At 37.3% G+C, this 15,499-nt stretch overlaps 1 protein-coding gene and 1 long non-coding RNA gene across 7 annotated transcripts in view; one reads left to right on the top strand and one right to left on the bottom strand.

Annotated features, from left to right (window-relative positions):
• Nucleotides 1–15,499, top strand: part of BCAS3 (BCAS3 microtubule associated cell migration factor) — a 370,477-nt gene that overhangs the window by 71,313 nt on the left and 283,665 nt on the right. For all 6 annotated transcript variants that reach the window (XM_064467926.1, XM_064467925.1, XM_064467929.1 and 3 more), the window contains one exon: nt 6,395–6,565. In XM_064467926.1, the coding sequence (XP_064323996.1) occupies nt 6,395–6,565 (171 nt within the window). The remainder of the gene's footprint in view (nt 1–6,394; nt 6,566–15,499) is intronic.
• Nucleotides 154–3,535, bottom strand: LOC135316105 (uncharacterized). The gene is made up of 3 exons (XR_010375555.1): nt 3,408–3,535; nt 1,574–1,730; nt 154–471 (listed from the first exon to the last, which is right to left on the bottom strand). It is a non-coding gene; the product is annotated as an uncharacterized LOC135316105 (long non-coding RNA).

Below are 15,499 nucleotides of genomic sequence, written 5' to 3'. Positions count from 1 at the left end.
GTGTCATCGCCCTCCCTGCCCCCCCATTCACAAAAGAGGAAAACACAGTAAGAAACACGCTAGCGTTAGCACCGTGCATATGGGCCCGATCCTGCAAATCTCTTTGTTTTTCGCAAAGTATTCCTGTCCTTCTGAACGGATTTTTTTAAAAAAAATTTTATGAACAGCTATTTGTATTAGTGATCTCTGTTATAGGAAGATCATATTAAAATGGGTTTGTATAAAGGCTATTCATAATACTGCAAGTTTGCATGACTAGAAATCAACACTGTGAATTACTAGCCTTTTAGCAACATGCAGACTGACTTTACTAGTGCTTGGTGCTTTTTGGACTCAATCACACAAGCATTATATGTTTTAATCTCTCTGAAGGATGACACCGCAGTGCCGGAACTAAGTAATTACCTGGCAGCTTTCTCTGAATCACAGAATCACAGGTTGGAAGGGACCTCAGGGATCATCTAGTCCAGCCTTTCTAGGAAGAGCAGGTTAGAGTTTTATTAATGAAGAGAAGGTTAGAGTTTATTAATGACTGTTTACGTAGAGGTTCCATTGCCTAGTTTTCTTAGTTCAGATGCCATTATAATACCTCTCTGTTTTCAGAGAAATGTCTGGGTTTTCATAGTACCAAAAGAAGACTATGGCTTGGAAAAATCTTAAACAAGCTAAAAGAGTATGCAGAACTATTGTTTTACTATTCCCCCCCACGCCGCTCCTTTCCTTGAAGACTTGCCTGCAACATTTTGCCAAGTAATTTCTTTTTCTCACACACACACGCAAAGTGAGTTTTGGCATTGTCTGGCAAACTTCGTGCTGATTACAAGCTTTCATTGTAACCACTAGCCTTTTCATTTCTGATATGCACAACAAAACAAATCTAATAATAGGAATTAAATGACAGCACAGAACAGAAAGCTCAGCGTCACTGAAGAAAACAACAGTTACAAGAACCCACAAAGAGAGACACAGGGCATGCCATCTCATGTAAAAACAAAACATAAAAACACATATTCCATCAGCATAGCTTTGGACACGATCTCACTGTGGCTGGAGGAGGAGAAAAATCACAGTTTTTTACATTGTTGAGGAGAACTTGAATTGCTGCTCTTCTGAAGGCACCTGAAATTCTGAAATTTGCTGTATCTCTGCATACTTTCACCATCAGCAAAAAAAAAAAAAAAAAGGCAACACAAAAATGGGGGAAAATCTCCCCATACTTCTTCAATCTCAGCATCATTAACATGTTTTTTATAGCACAGATAAGTTTGAAAAACCAACTGGCTTAGCATGATCAGCCACAGTTATGATCAGATGTGGTAAAATCTTACAGGCTGATCACTGTACTGCCAAAGCCAAGCCTAGTCATGACTGAAGAAGAACAGGCCAAAGCTTTCTTAAACCATATAATGACCGTCAAAGCATTCCAGTAGGCATTGAAAGACTAAGCGCTATTCTGTCTAATTTTTTTGGACAGACTATAAAAATCTGTAAAGGGAGGACATCTGTTATAGCCCTTACCCCCAAAGACAGTGGATAACTAGGTTTCAAAGCCAGTAAGGACCAAGATGATGACCTTACCTCTGAGGAGTACTAGCCAAGGATAATAATCCAGGAGTTCCTACATTATGCTGCACGTGTACAGATACTGAAGTAGAGATGTTGCATCATGTGAATAGTTCCTGAAGATAAAATGTGTTTCTAATCATAGGGAAGAAAAAGATTGGTAGCCTCTGTACAGAGAGCAAGAGTGAAAGTTAGGAAATCAGATAATCACAAGAGCACAGTCTCTGTACAACTTTGTATTTTGTGGAGCACATTGCTTTTGCTCTCGACTGGCTGTTGGATGTTACTGTAATAGACAAGATTAATACTAATATACTTTTAAATATTCGCAGGATTTGGCTTTTGAGTATATCTCAGCCTTACTCTATTAATTTGTTATTCATGTCTGAGTGAGCAACACTAAATCTGAAATGTTTAATTTATTACCGATTTCACTGAATCTTGGCTTACTCTCTAGCAAGTTTTCATCTCTTACAACTGAAATGTTGAGTTTCTTGTTGGCAAACGTATATGCCTAATATGTGTTGCACTTTGTCCATCTCATTACCTCACCATTAACTTGACTCCCTGCAAGTAGGTCTTCGTTTATAAACCTCTACTGCTGTTATATCTTATCAGCCTGCAATGGGTTGTAATTCATTTGCTTTGATCAGCAGATGTATTAGCTTTTTTGAAAGTGGATGTCCTTTCTTGTTCCCTGCACTGCTGCTTTTTGGTTCAGAAGTGGTTCCACAAAAGTTGTTCTCCTGCCAGATTATCTTGGGTTACAGCCTTTTCTCTGTTTGGGTGCCAGTTTCTTATTGAAGGAAGTGAAAGAACCTTCATGTAAAGGAGAAAGATAAAGCTGAGAGCAAAGAGTCATTTCAACAGGGTCACTTTTTGAGAATTACATTTCAGATCCTCTGGAGAAGTTCTTAATGGTGGTACAGAACATTATTTGTAATGGTATTCCCTTTGAGAAACGTTTTTGAATGTCCTGGTAGTGCAGGATGGGTTTGTCCTCAGTGTGATGTACTACTGTGTACTATACTTGATCAGCAGCAAATAAATTTCCTCCTTCATCAAAGAGCTTAGGAGTTAGAAGCTGCCCCGTTAACCAAGAATACTGAGGTCAAAATCATGGTTGTGTTCGGGTGTGGTGTTTACTGGTGCCAAAATCCTTGTTGTTCTGGTAACATTATGAAGAATTCCATTACATTATCTTCCCATTCGACTTCTGATTCCTAGAAGGATTTTATTTTGAGCCTTGAACTTTCTCCTGTTTCTCCTTAGATGCATCTTGCAAGAGCACTGCTTTCTGCTCTTGCTGGGAAAAACACGTGGTTTTTTTAAGCTCAGTCTCTTATGTTCATTTCCCCACGTTTGTTTGGTGGCTTTCTGTCTCTTCATGTTCTAAAGAGCTTTGAAAATTTCTGTAATTTGGCCAAACAGAAAATTTCTGGAAATAAGAAGCGTGTCAAGATTTTGATTTAAGTCAATTTTTAGCAAAGATAAAAATTGCTGTGTTTGGAAAAATGAAAATGTTGTTCCTTATGGGAAAAAGAATCTTTTTTCTCTCCAGTTGAACAAATACAGTAGTATGGACATAGAACATGTTTCAGAATAAACCCCATTAATACTTGACAGTATTAGTGATGGGACAACATTCAGGTGCTTGGCTTTAAATAAGCATCCAAATGTGAAGTTGCTTGTCGTAATTATCCATATTTATCCGTTTTGGATGCCGCAAGGAAGGGGACGTAGGAAAAGACATTCTTATGTCTCCACACTTGCTTTTTTTGTACGTCTTGTTGAAGAGAGGTTTGGTCCCAGCGTGTCCCTGGGTGAGTCATGTCTCAACTCACCTTATCCAAGCGGTGCTCATGCAGACCTGCTCCATGTGATGTACTCCCGGCGGGCAAACTGCCGTGCTGTTCCGGAAGGATTTCCTAACAGGTTTTCTTTCCTGTCCTACCTCTTTTCAGAATATGGGCAAGAGCAGGAAAGGGAAACATGTTTGCGAAACATGAGCATTTCAACAAACATTTCGTTTGAACTTGACTCTATAATTGATTGTATGTTCATTTTGTTCAAACTAGCCGTGAGGCTTTCGTATTGTTGATTACCAAGGCATATCTTCTTGCTGTCTCTTTCTGCTTTCTATAGATTTTTCATTTGTAAACAAATAAATCATGTAAAATTTATTTATTATGAGAAACAGGAACAATATATTGTTTTGTCACTAAAACCTCTGTTGGAACAAAACAGCCTAACAGGCACTGAATGATGCATTTTAATTTTTTCATCTAATTAAAATTGTACTTATTTTTCAATTAAATGAGGTATGAGTGCATACATTTATTTTAATTAAATATATGTGTTTCTCTATATTTGAATGAATGTGAACAGTCCTATTTTTAAGCAGATAGGGGACATGTGAGCATACAAATAATCTGTGTGTTTGCACAACGTGCATCCTTGCTTACAAAAGGAACTGGATCAAGTATTTTAGTTATAAGAAAATTTCACAGAGTGCGCACTGGCAAGTTCCCACCGATGACAAAAGAACAGGGACAGTGCAAACTTTAACCTATTTCATTTAAAATGTATTTGGTCTGTCGAATGTCTGGCATCAAATTATAAACCAAGTTCTTCTCACCTCATAACTTCTTTAGTTGATTCTTTCTCCGTATCTTTTAATCCTATAGTGGTAAAGTGATTTAGCAAAGGCTGCATCTGTTTTCTCTTGTTACCTGATAACTTCTTAATGAGTACTAACAGCTTATGTGAGAGCAAGGTCATTAGCTCTAATGGATAGAGGGGACAGCTGATATGGCATGGGAAAGGTTAAAGATTACCAGAGAAGTTTTTGCAAATATACACATAGCACAAAGAAGTAAGTGCCGTAATGGTTTTGCACTGATAGTTCTGAGCTAATGGCCTCGGCCACATCTTTGTACACCTATTACTTCTCAGTTGTCCTGCAGTCACTGTCTCCTCTAACACGTAACGGTAATTCATTTTGCTAGATAAGCGTGTTAATTTTTTTCTAGAGATCTACAAATTTATACTTGGCACTTTGTCATCTGATTTCTCTAGTTATAATATCAAAGATATTTTCTAAAATAGGTCAGTTACAATTCTCAGCCTTTTAACTTGCATCGGTATTTAGCCGTATAGTACTTCTATACCGAGTTCTCTCTCCTGCTGTATAAACCACCAGTGCATTTTATACGATTTTAACTATTGGCCAGAAAACTGCCTTGTCAGTTTTTGTAAGGAAAGTGTCTGTTGAAATGCATTCTTGTGATGGCATTGGGTCTATTTTAGGTCTGTTCCTCAGATACCATTATCTGCTTTATGTTATGTTTTTCAGTCTTCCGAATTTGCCGCTGTTAAAATCTGTTTTATTCTCATGTGTTTTATCTGAGTATAAAAAGAAATAAGAAACAAAAGGCAGGATATTACTATAGACTTTAAACCCCAAAGACATTCCTATGATAAAGGCATGGCTCGATTTTAAGTGGTAGTATCTCCATTAGCATTAATGGGGTAAGTACATCAGCTGAGGCATCTCAGAGGTTAATCAGGCTTCCTGGCTGGATATTGCCATCAATACAGTGTGGCGCCTAATTCTGTTGGCCCTTCAGAGGTTTTCCTGACAACACACTAACAGACTTTGTGTAAGTCATTTCCTATGAATTATTAAAACAAACGTTTGGCTGCTAATTGATGAACACTAATGTGTTTTCTAATCACTGCAGTTTGAGATTTTAGCACTAAACAAAGCAGTTGCAATTGATTTGCGGCTGCTTCTCGGTTTCAGCCTGTGATCCATACAGTTTTTTTTCCTTTTCAATTTAGCAGGCAGCTTAGCTTGTCTTTTTAGTTAAGAATTGGCTTGTTATAGTGTCATTCCATTCTGATCTCTTTTGCTATTTCTTATTTATAACGCATAATAAATCTGCTCAATTCTTTATAAGCAAATAAGGCACAGTCCTTGATTCAAGGAGAAAGTATTTAAAGTCATAGCTTGATTGTGATTTTTTTTTAAACCTGTATCTCTCTTACTGCGTGTACTCTCCCCCTTTCTCCAAACAAAATAACATAAATACAATCTTCAGCATCTTTTGATAATAAAAGCTGGTGCAATTAATATGTTTTTAAACCCACGTCTGGAAAACATGCAGGCTATGGAAAGTCCCATTATTATTTTTAATGGGATGTGTGTACTCTCTACAGGGTTATTCTTTCTGCTACCTTGGGAACGGCATTTTTAAGTCTGCTGGCTTTGAGTCCCATATTCAGTTTTAATGCTGCAAAAGGCATAATTGCTGAGAAACAAATGAATGTGTCTGTCATATCTATCAAAGGCCAAATTCCTTGTCTCTTGCACTTGTGCAGAAGACGTAACTATTTCAGCATGAACCATTAGGGGCTATAAGTATATCTCTATGTAACGCTGCCCTCCACACACACCCATCTTGGCTTCGTCATTTAATTCTTCTAACTGTCCGTGCCCTGTACCTCTTGGAATAAGTAAATAACAAAATTAAAGAAAGAAAAAGCTGTAACATTTAGGCAACATTACAATATTTCTTTTTTTCAAGAATGTTGTGGAAGTATTTAATGCCAAAATAAAGGTGACTACTTCAAATCGGTAGGGTGCTAATTTTTTTTCCAAGGTATTTATGTACAGCCTTTTGCAGCTTATATATCACTCCCTGAAACATTTGTTTTGCGTGCTTCTGGTGTGGGCAATGTAGTTTTATTAATTGTGTTGAGAAGAAATTCAAGATAGAGCCACTAAACAGCCCTAAAGGTTATTTATATGTTCTCTTTCTTTTTATAGACGATAAAGACTGGACTTACAATGGTTGGGAAAGTAGTTACGCAGCTGACAGGGACGCTGCCTTCAGGAGCAACTGAAGAAGAAATTTTAGCTCATGCCAACATTCGTCGAAGTCCTCTGGTGCCTGGAATCATCACTATCATTGATACAGAGACAGTTGCAGAAGGACAGGTAATGCAGTTCGCACAAAACCAGAATGTGCATTAATTTTGATGAAAATCTCAGGAAAAATGTATTTTATACTTTTGAAAATGAAAAATAGATGAGAGTTTTACTAGGTCAAAAACTTTTACAGACACACAGAGCTGTAATAAAGTCGTATTCGGGACTGAAATACAGCCAAAATATATATTGTCCTTAGAACATATTTATGTGACACTTTGACAACATCAAGTGTGAAGTGTCACATTTTGTCTCGCTAACACTTGTTCATAATTGACATTGATTTATGCTGATCAGTTGAAATGTATATGTAGTCTGATTATATTTATTAATATATAATGTGGCTGGAAAATGTGATTATCCGGAAATACGGTAAACTGTTGAATTCTAATTTAAGAAAGATGATGAGTGCGGTGTAAAAGCTTAGAATTTTACATAAATTTAAAAACTAAAATGTAATCAAGCGTGACGCTGTTTTGTGAGGCATATGTACTCTTTTGCTAATAATGTACAACCCAGTGCATCAGGCAAAAATAATTTGTTGAAAAAGCTGTAGCGTTATTATGCAAACTTTAAAATGGTGTGTTGTCCCGTCTTTGGGACAGGGGAGGACATCCGTGTCTTTCTTTGTTTGCTTCTACCAATCATTTAATTTTTAAGTGTCTGGTCCTGGAATCACTGTTTATGCAGGACTCCGACAGCCTTCACTCTTCTGTAACTATTTTGTAGATTTCTTTCGCTAATGTTCACATTTATTGAGTTAAAAAAAAAAGGAAAAGAACGATTTATGTTTTCTTGTTTTCCCTGATCTTTACGACGCTTACTGCAGGTAAGTTAGTAAGGTGTTTATGGCAAATAAGTAGTCGAGTTGCTTTCTTTTCTTACCTGATAGGAAAATCATATGATTTACTTGAAAACAAACAAATCAAACAAGAAAACAGTGTGCAGTTTGAGCCGTGGTTGTTTCTGGGAGTTATTTCAGAAGTACTTAGCCAACTGATGTTACATGGAAAGGGTTCATATAACATTAGAGGCATAAAAGGGAAAGAAAAAAAAAAAGAGGAGAATTGAAAAAAGAATGTATATTACTTAAGATCTTACAGAGTCAGGTTTTAAAATAAGTCTGTTGACTGTTGGGGTTTGTTTTTGTTTCCCGGAAAATAAGGTCTTTTGGGTCTTTGTATACTGCCAGAAAAAAAAGGGGGGGGGGGGGGGGGGGGAAGAAAAATTTTGCTTCATAAATTTCTCATGAAGCCTTGTTTAATGTGGTCATTATTTCTGATGCTCATTGTCTGTGCTTTGATTCTTCTGTATAGGCCTAGGGAAAAAAAATGATACATCTTAGGTTTTTAAGTCTTGTTATGTATGATTTAGAGGTTTTATGAACTTGTCCTCTGACCTTAACAATAGTAGGGAGCTCTCAAGCCTAAAGGGCGCTATGGAAAAGTAGTTGTAAAAACGATAACGCTTGCCTTGTCCAAATACTGCTGCTGTAACATAAATAAGCCATCAGTTCTAGTAAAATAATTTTTGTCTTGAATCTCTAGGGAAGGAGGCTCTAAGTTAGATATCCTAATTGTTTGTGTGTCATGCGTTCATATTTTTGTGATCTCACGTTTTAAAATGCTATTACATTAATCATTTCTTTCCAGCGCTGAGACTTACTTTCAGAATTAGCATTATATGCTTTTCCAGGAAAAATAAAAGAAACTTTCTTTTGCATTGTTAGATTTTCACGGTACAGAAGACTTTTTAGCGATCTTTTCTTACTGAAAGGCACATCTAGCAAAAAGAAAGTTGATTAAAAATAAATGCACTTTGTACGTGGTCTAAATAAAGACTGCCATTCAACGCTGCCCCGGTAAAGAACCTCCTAATGTAAGGGGTGTCGTGTGTGCTCACAGTCCCCGCTGCGTTCTTGTCCGTCACCCCAGCTGCATTTCCATTGCCAGGTGGAAACCGAAGTTTTTGTGCACGCAGCCTGATTTGAATGTGGTAGATCCTGACTTTGGCAGTTGTGTGAGTTGACTTGTCCCCGGGAGCCTGGCAGGGATCCTGTGCTTGTGAGCTGGCAGAGGCAGGCAAACCTGCAAGAAGTGACATGCTAGTTCAGATAGCACGTCTTTGTACTAGCTGGGTAGTCCTGGCTAGTTTTTATAGCGTAATTGATTGAAGCATCAGTTCAGGAAAGCGTTTTAGCAAGCCTGACCTTTAAACAGTGCGAGTAATGTGACTGAACTAAACGTGGTTGCTCATATACTTCAGCAGGAGCTCATGGTTAAGCATCGTGCTGATTTGAGATCTGGATGACTGAGCTATGTTGGTGGTTCTTCGTTGTATTAATTTCTGAAATGATTTTACTCTTCTGTGGCAAACTGGTTTGCTGGTGATAGTCACCCAAAAGTACATTATTACCGATGCTTTGGTTGAAATAGAGAGTGAGAGAGCAGGCTGACTAATGCAGAGTGCAGCCTCACCTGTGCTCTAGAGAAAATATTTGCTGTACAGTGGTAGAGCAAATGCCTTGCATAGTTCAGTCTCGTTTTTTCTGATGCTGTGTGGCAGTGATTTTTCCAAAGTTGTTAGTTTATCATCGCAGTTTTCAGATTCCAGATGGGAAGTAAGAGGTTTGGGTGGGTTCAGAGAAACATGGCTTCCTCCTATGGTGAAGATGCCTCCGTTGGAGTATTTCGTTCCTGCTGGATGGGGTGCTGCTGGGTGGCTCTGCTCCTCACAAGCTAAACTGACTGGGAAACCGCAAAAATTAGTAATGCCTACCAAGCATTTTCTGGACTGAATTAACAGTTCGAAAGCCTTGCATAAAATACATCTTTAAGATAACGTATAGTAAAGAAGGCAAGAAATCTGTTTTAAAAGAGAAAGAAAATGGAAGAAAAAGGCAGTAAATCTAAGGCAAGTGTGTCCTTTTGAAGGAGAAGTAAGCACTTCTGTTAGTGAGGGAGCAGGGTTTTGGTGGTTTTGGTTGTTTTGTTTAGTTTTTAAAATACAGATAAAGACTTGCAAAGTAATGATGCCTGTGCTTGCCCATTTACTTTGAGCATAGCAACACAGTTTTTAAAGATGGAGTGAGCTGCTCTGTGCGTGTGTATGAACATACAGATTTATCTGCCAGTAGGACGATTAAGGAACACGTTTTGGACATAAGGCAGACAGACTAACTGGAGCTTTAAGACCACACCTTTAAGGTTTCACTGATTTTTTTTAATTATATCTGCCATTTCAAAGATATCCAATATAATGAATGCGAGACAGAACTCAATGCATTTCATGAAGTGCACTGTACTACCATGGCAGAGGTTGAAATGCTAGCTTACTGCTGAAAAATATACAGTTAAAGACCGAAGAAATCTCCTAATGTAATCTTGCAGGATTAAATCTGTAGGGAAAATATTTTTAATAAACCTTATGAATGTAGATATTGTAGTGAAATCTCATACCCAGCAGTTGCTTATACGATAGCTCCTACTTTCAAAATTGGTGGTAGTTTAAGCAAATTTGAATTATGAAGTAATTAAATAAATGCAAAGGAATGTAGAATTATTGAAGTTGGCTGTCATGATATATTTGTAAAGGGAGTAAAAATAATTATCGAGATGCCCAAGTAACTTTGTGGTAAACCAAAATATGTTAACAAGGTTGTGTGCTTGTTTAAACTTCCTTCTAATGAAGTGTTAGCAAACTTTTCAGTTAGATGTAATGACTATTTATTTGAATCCGTTAATTAGTTGAAATGGATAAAATGAAAGCTGCACAGATGTCCTCTTTTTCAGTAATTGGAATTAAATGTGTAAGACTTTAGTGGCTTGAGTTTTAAAGAAAAATTATTTTCTTTCGACCTTTGTTTCTGTATTCTTAATTAATTCATCAGCTAGGCCACCCACGTGTAGTCTGCAATAATGACCTTTCTCAAAAGTCGCCAGTTTTGCGACTGAATGTAAATCTGTTAAACATCTAACATTTAGTTGACAGAGAAATATGTGGTCATTTAAAAATGCAAAACTTGATTCTTAATGCATTTGATAGAGCGATGTGATGGATGAGATATCATTGTGTTGCTTTCACAGATCATCCAAAACACATGAAAATATTTTAGGAAATATTTTAAAAATAACTTATAAAAATAAGATAACATGTTGATCTTTTTATGTTTTAAAATGTCATTGATGCTTTTTTCTGTTCCCTATTAACTTTTTATTGCATTAAAGAGGAATTTTCAGAAAAAAACCTGCAGACTACTGCAGTTTCAAAAGTTCATTTTCATTTGGTAAGGAGTTGATAACAATTGAACCAAATAAAGATGCTTATCAGGAGCAAGAATCGTTGTGAAACTTTGGTCTAAAGCAAAAAGAAGCTAAAAGAATAAAGCGTATTCCATAATAAAACTTTAACTACATACGTAATTCCACTGGTCATTAACACCAATGCTTTTATTTATAAGAACAGCTTTCACAAAGGCTAATTTGATGTTCTAATGCTCATATATTTGGCATCAATTTTCTTCACTCTTTATATCTACGTGTATTACAGAAGAATTCTTTTTATATATAAATATAAAAAGAGCAACAGGATTCCCTCAGAGCATAATACTGTCTGCCTTACTTTTATTAAAGGAGATCTGTTTTTTGTCAAGAAGACATTTTTGTCTCAGATAAATGGTTCAGGCTGAGCACAAGGCTGTTTTGAGTTTGTGCTGGATTCTATTAAAAGGAGTGCAGTAGTTAATGCCACAGATTTATCACTTTTAGCCCTTTTCCACTGATGTTTGACCCCAGCTATAAGTTGGGGGAGGCTAATTGGGGGGGTCGGGGGGGGGCAGGTTTTTGTGCATGCAAACTGGAGCGGACACTGCACTAACTTCAGCTGTTGAAATCAGTTGAGATCTTGATAAGTATACATGCAAAGATCTCTATATAATATTCATATTTATAAATATTGCCAAACCTATTTGTTTTTATGATGATGGGATTATTCTTTCTTAATTTTATTAAGAGTTAGGACCTGCTTGATTAGATTTGGGTCCATTTTTATTTGTGTTACTTTCATGTTTTATTTAAAAACATGTCTCCACTGGGATAAGTGGTGTAATTTGCCTTTAAAGATTAAAATAATTGAAGTCGTAATTACTGGTGGCTTCTGTTCAGCAGTATGGAAAATACAACGAATGGAGAGAAATACGGCATAGGAGAAAAAAGCTTCGCCTATCTCTTGCCCTCAAAGAAAACGCTATTTTCTGATAGTAAATATAATGATCCCCTAGGTATTTAGTCTGTTTCTCTTCTACAGTAAGATAAAGAGGCCTTGATTCATTTTCGATCAACTACAGTGTTCTGCTTAACTTTAATAGGGCTGCCCTGAGAGAGCTGCAGCAGTGGCTCAGCGCGTCCGGCTACGGACTCTCTTGGCTGGGCAGCTCTTTTGAAAATCGCGTCGCAGCCCCCTTGATAAGATACTGTTTGTGCATCAGCAATCGGCCGAGTGCGGATTTGCAAGGCCATCTTGGTAGGAGACCCTTAGCGCTTGTTTCCTGGTGGTTGTTGTTCTTTAAATAGTGGTTCTGTTTGGAGTGGTGGGGAGCTCTGCGAGGACGGTACTTGAGCATCCTTGTGAACCTCAGTGGCTATGCAATTATAAAAGTAATGCTAAGATTTATGAACCTTTTCCAGTGAGAGACTTTGTAAGGTCTTTTACTTTTTAATAGTAGAGTGGTTAGAGGCCACTACCTTGGAGAATGAAGCCTGTTTGGGATGAAAAAAATTGCAGCCTCGGGATTCCTGTGGGCTTTGTCTGCCCTGTGTGTCGGGAAGCTGAATGAGCTGCTTCCTTCGAGCTTTTTGACAGCACTTGCATGCGTTATTAGGCAATTTGTACCACTGTTTTGACTTCCAAGAAAAATTTCCAACTCTGCTCTTTTCAGTGGTAAGAAACCATAAACTGGTCAAAAGAAACCAGTTGTACAGTGTCAGTGTTGATTTAACGTGCCATTTGTTAGCCTACGGACATCGTTCTCTCCAGCACCTTTTCAAATAGTTCCACTTCAGCCTTTGCAAGAAGTGGTTTCTAAAATTTGTGATGTCTGTGTGGCGAAGGCCTTGACTACTTCTTCATTACTGTAAAGCTCCGGTCTTCATCCTTGTCTGCACAAAATCTGTTCCATTTGATCTATCCAGATTTATATAAACCCTGTTGTACTGAGGCAGTTACATCCATGTAAAGATCTCTAATACAGAAAATAAAGTATTCCGCTATAAAGCACCTTGTGCGATATCAGCATAATTCTGTTTTCCTTAAGCTGTATACAGTGCTGAAAATCATAGTATGATTTTAGAGCTCTGCAAGCTCCAAGCTGGCATGTGAACCAGGCTTTTGTTTTGTGGCAGGTTTGGATGGGGCATTTTCAAAGCGGCTCTGCTTTGGTTGATGGTGTAGTTAAGTCAACTGCTGTAATTCCTTTGATATTTTTTTTCCCCTTCCTTTGTAGTGTTAAAATTGTAAAAAGTGATGTATGTTTTCCCCAGCTGCCCACTGCAAAAGTGCAGGGGAAGGACATGACAAATCTTGCAGTACAGCCTGAAGATTTAAATACAAGTTGGTAATTAAAAAAAAAAAAAGTACTTCCTTTCTTGTCTGTTCCACAAGGATTTATTTTTTCATGTTGATTTAGAAAAGATTAAAAACATTTTTTCAACCTTATCTTACCTTGCACAAGCAAGTGTGTTCCCATGTGCATGTGTCACAAGCATTTCCACTCTGTGGCCACGGTGGTAGGGAGTGACAGATGGTGGATGTCAAGAAAGGAGGTGGTGTGGCACCGCTACAGCCTGAGTTTCACATTCTCACTATCCAAGGATTTCCAAATTTTTGAGTAATGAAGGTGGTTTTGTGTTTAACTTTTACTTTTTTCTTCTTTTTTTTTTTTTTTTTTTTTTTAATTGGCTAATGCAGCAGACTAACATATTTTAGTTTGAGTCTGAAAGCTCTGCATGAGCGAGGCTTGGTGGCAGGGAAGGGTTTTCAGGATCCACAAGGTCACAGTTGCTTCTCTTTCTTGACTGGATATAATGCCAATAAGTTCTTCTTCCTTGTATTTCTGTCACAGAAAATGGACTCGCATAACAGCCACAATAAGGTCTGGTTTGCTATATCTGAACATTAGCTTCTACGGTGAAAAATGAAGATTTGGAAAAACTCGTTTTAGATTAAACACAAAGGTTGTTTTTCCAGGAAGATAATTTTAAGCAGTGATTGAAAAAAAATCATTTTAAAGTATGGAAACAGTTAGTATAGCATACAAATAATAGATTTGGGCTTTATTGTGTTCTCAAATTGGTATGTCTGAGGTGTTTCACAATTTTTAATGTTGTGAAATTTTTGCCTTGTATCGTATTTCCAGAGGAAAGATATTTAAAGGTCGTCTTAGCATTCAGGGTGTTCCTTGGCTGTTGAATAAGGGTTTTATGTTGCAGGGATGATAACAATGGTGCATTTATCATTTGGGTTTTAGTTTTGGGGGTTTTGTTGGTTTTTTTTTTTTTTAAAAAAAGCACGTGCTGAATTAATCTAGTTCACAGTCTGCAGAAGATGCTGCATGTGAAATATGCTATATAACTGGTTTTTAGCAATGATTTAGATACTGTGGATACCTACACATTTCTAGATTAAATATTTTTGTTTAACAGACTAGATTTTAAAAAAGGTTCTACTTTTGTAAAGCTGGTTTATGACGTTAGTTTATCATTGTCCTGTATCTTTTATTAGAGCAAAATGTTTAGGATAAGACCAAGTTACCTAAAAGTGGAAGCTGTGAAAAGATGATGTATAGGAGTTATTTAGTGAAGTTTATATAGGCTGAGAAAAGAACACTGTTTCTTTGAAAAGCTCTTAGGAAGATCTCCAGACCCTTTGGTTAGTGGTTCTGGAATAAGCACGAAATGCTGACAACGGAAAGCAAAACCATAATTGTGCTTATGTGACAGTGCCAAGTAATTTGAACATTTAAAGTAAGTCAGGCGCAGGCCTCTTCATCCATATTACGTGACTTCTTTAAACATTTAAAGATGATTTCTCTTTTTGATGCATAAAAATATCTTCAAATTATTCTGATATCTGTTAGGAATAGGAAGTATTAAAAACCTTTCAGATTATTTTGGAAGCAGCAGACAAATTATTCTGATCTTGAAATGGGAAATTTTGCACTATCTTACTAAGAAGGTGGTTTTTGCTTACCACAGAAACCCTTTTATTAAGTCCTTTTCTGAGAGATCTTTCTCATTGTTTTACTTAATTCAGTCTTTAACATGATGTAACCGAGGAATAAAATACTTATACAGCTCTTGCATATGTTTTGTCCACACATCTTTTCTCTTCTATAAATCTAGGAATACTTTTTCATGCAATTAGACATGGGTAATACTGTGTCCTTTTGGAGGTCCTTCTGTATGACTTCAGAGTCAGCTTTACTTCTGACTGACCCGAGTAGTTTCATCAACTTCAAGTAGCCTTTTGTTTAAAAAACCAAAAGCTCATCCTTTGACCCTTTCTCCCAAAGATGTCGCGCAACACACCTCTGTCCAGATATTTTCTTTTCTGCTTAATTTGCCTCCATTGTGAAAACTCTCTCCTACCTTTTAGTTGCCTTCTTGTTCAATGGCAGTGTGACTTTTTAAGGGGTTTTGATGAATAGCCTTTGTCATACTGTTATTTAATGCCCATTGAGGCAATTTCAAGATGGAGAAAATTCTTGGTAGCGGCGTATTTCGCAGCGCAGCTGCTTTCATACACGCTCCCAGCCCGTAGCATCTCTTCCGTCGTTTGGCAATCCAGATGCCTCGAGCCCACCACCCCTCACTAGCAGGATGCGAGCTGTAGTGGTCCTGCCTACGTAACTGGTGGAAAGCACACCCGCTTTCTTCGACTGGGTTTTTT

The sequence above is a fragment of the Phalacrocorax carbo genome, chromosome 17 (assembly GCF_963921805.1).
Source record: "Phalacrocorax carbo chromosome 17, bPhaCar2.1, whole genome shotgun sequence".
Classification (NCBI taxonomy): domain Eukaryota; kingdom Metazoa; phylum Chordata; class Aves; order Suliformes; family Phalacrocoracidae; genus Phalacrocorax; species Phalacrocorax carbo.
The sequence above is the reverse complement of the archived record's forward strand: the minus strand, read 5'-3'. Positions and strand labels throughout refer to the sequence as shown.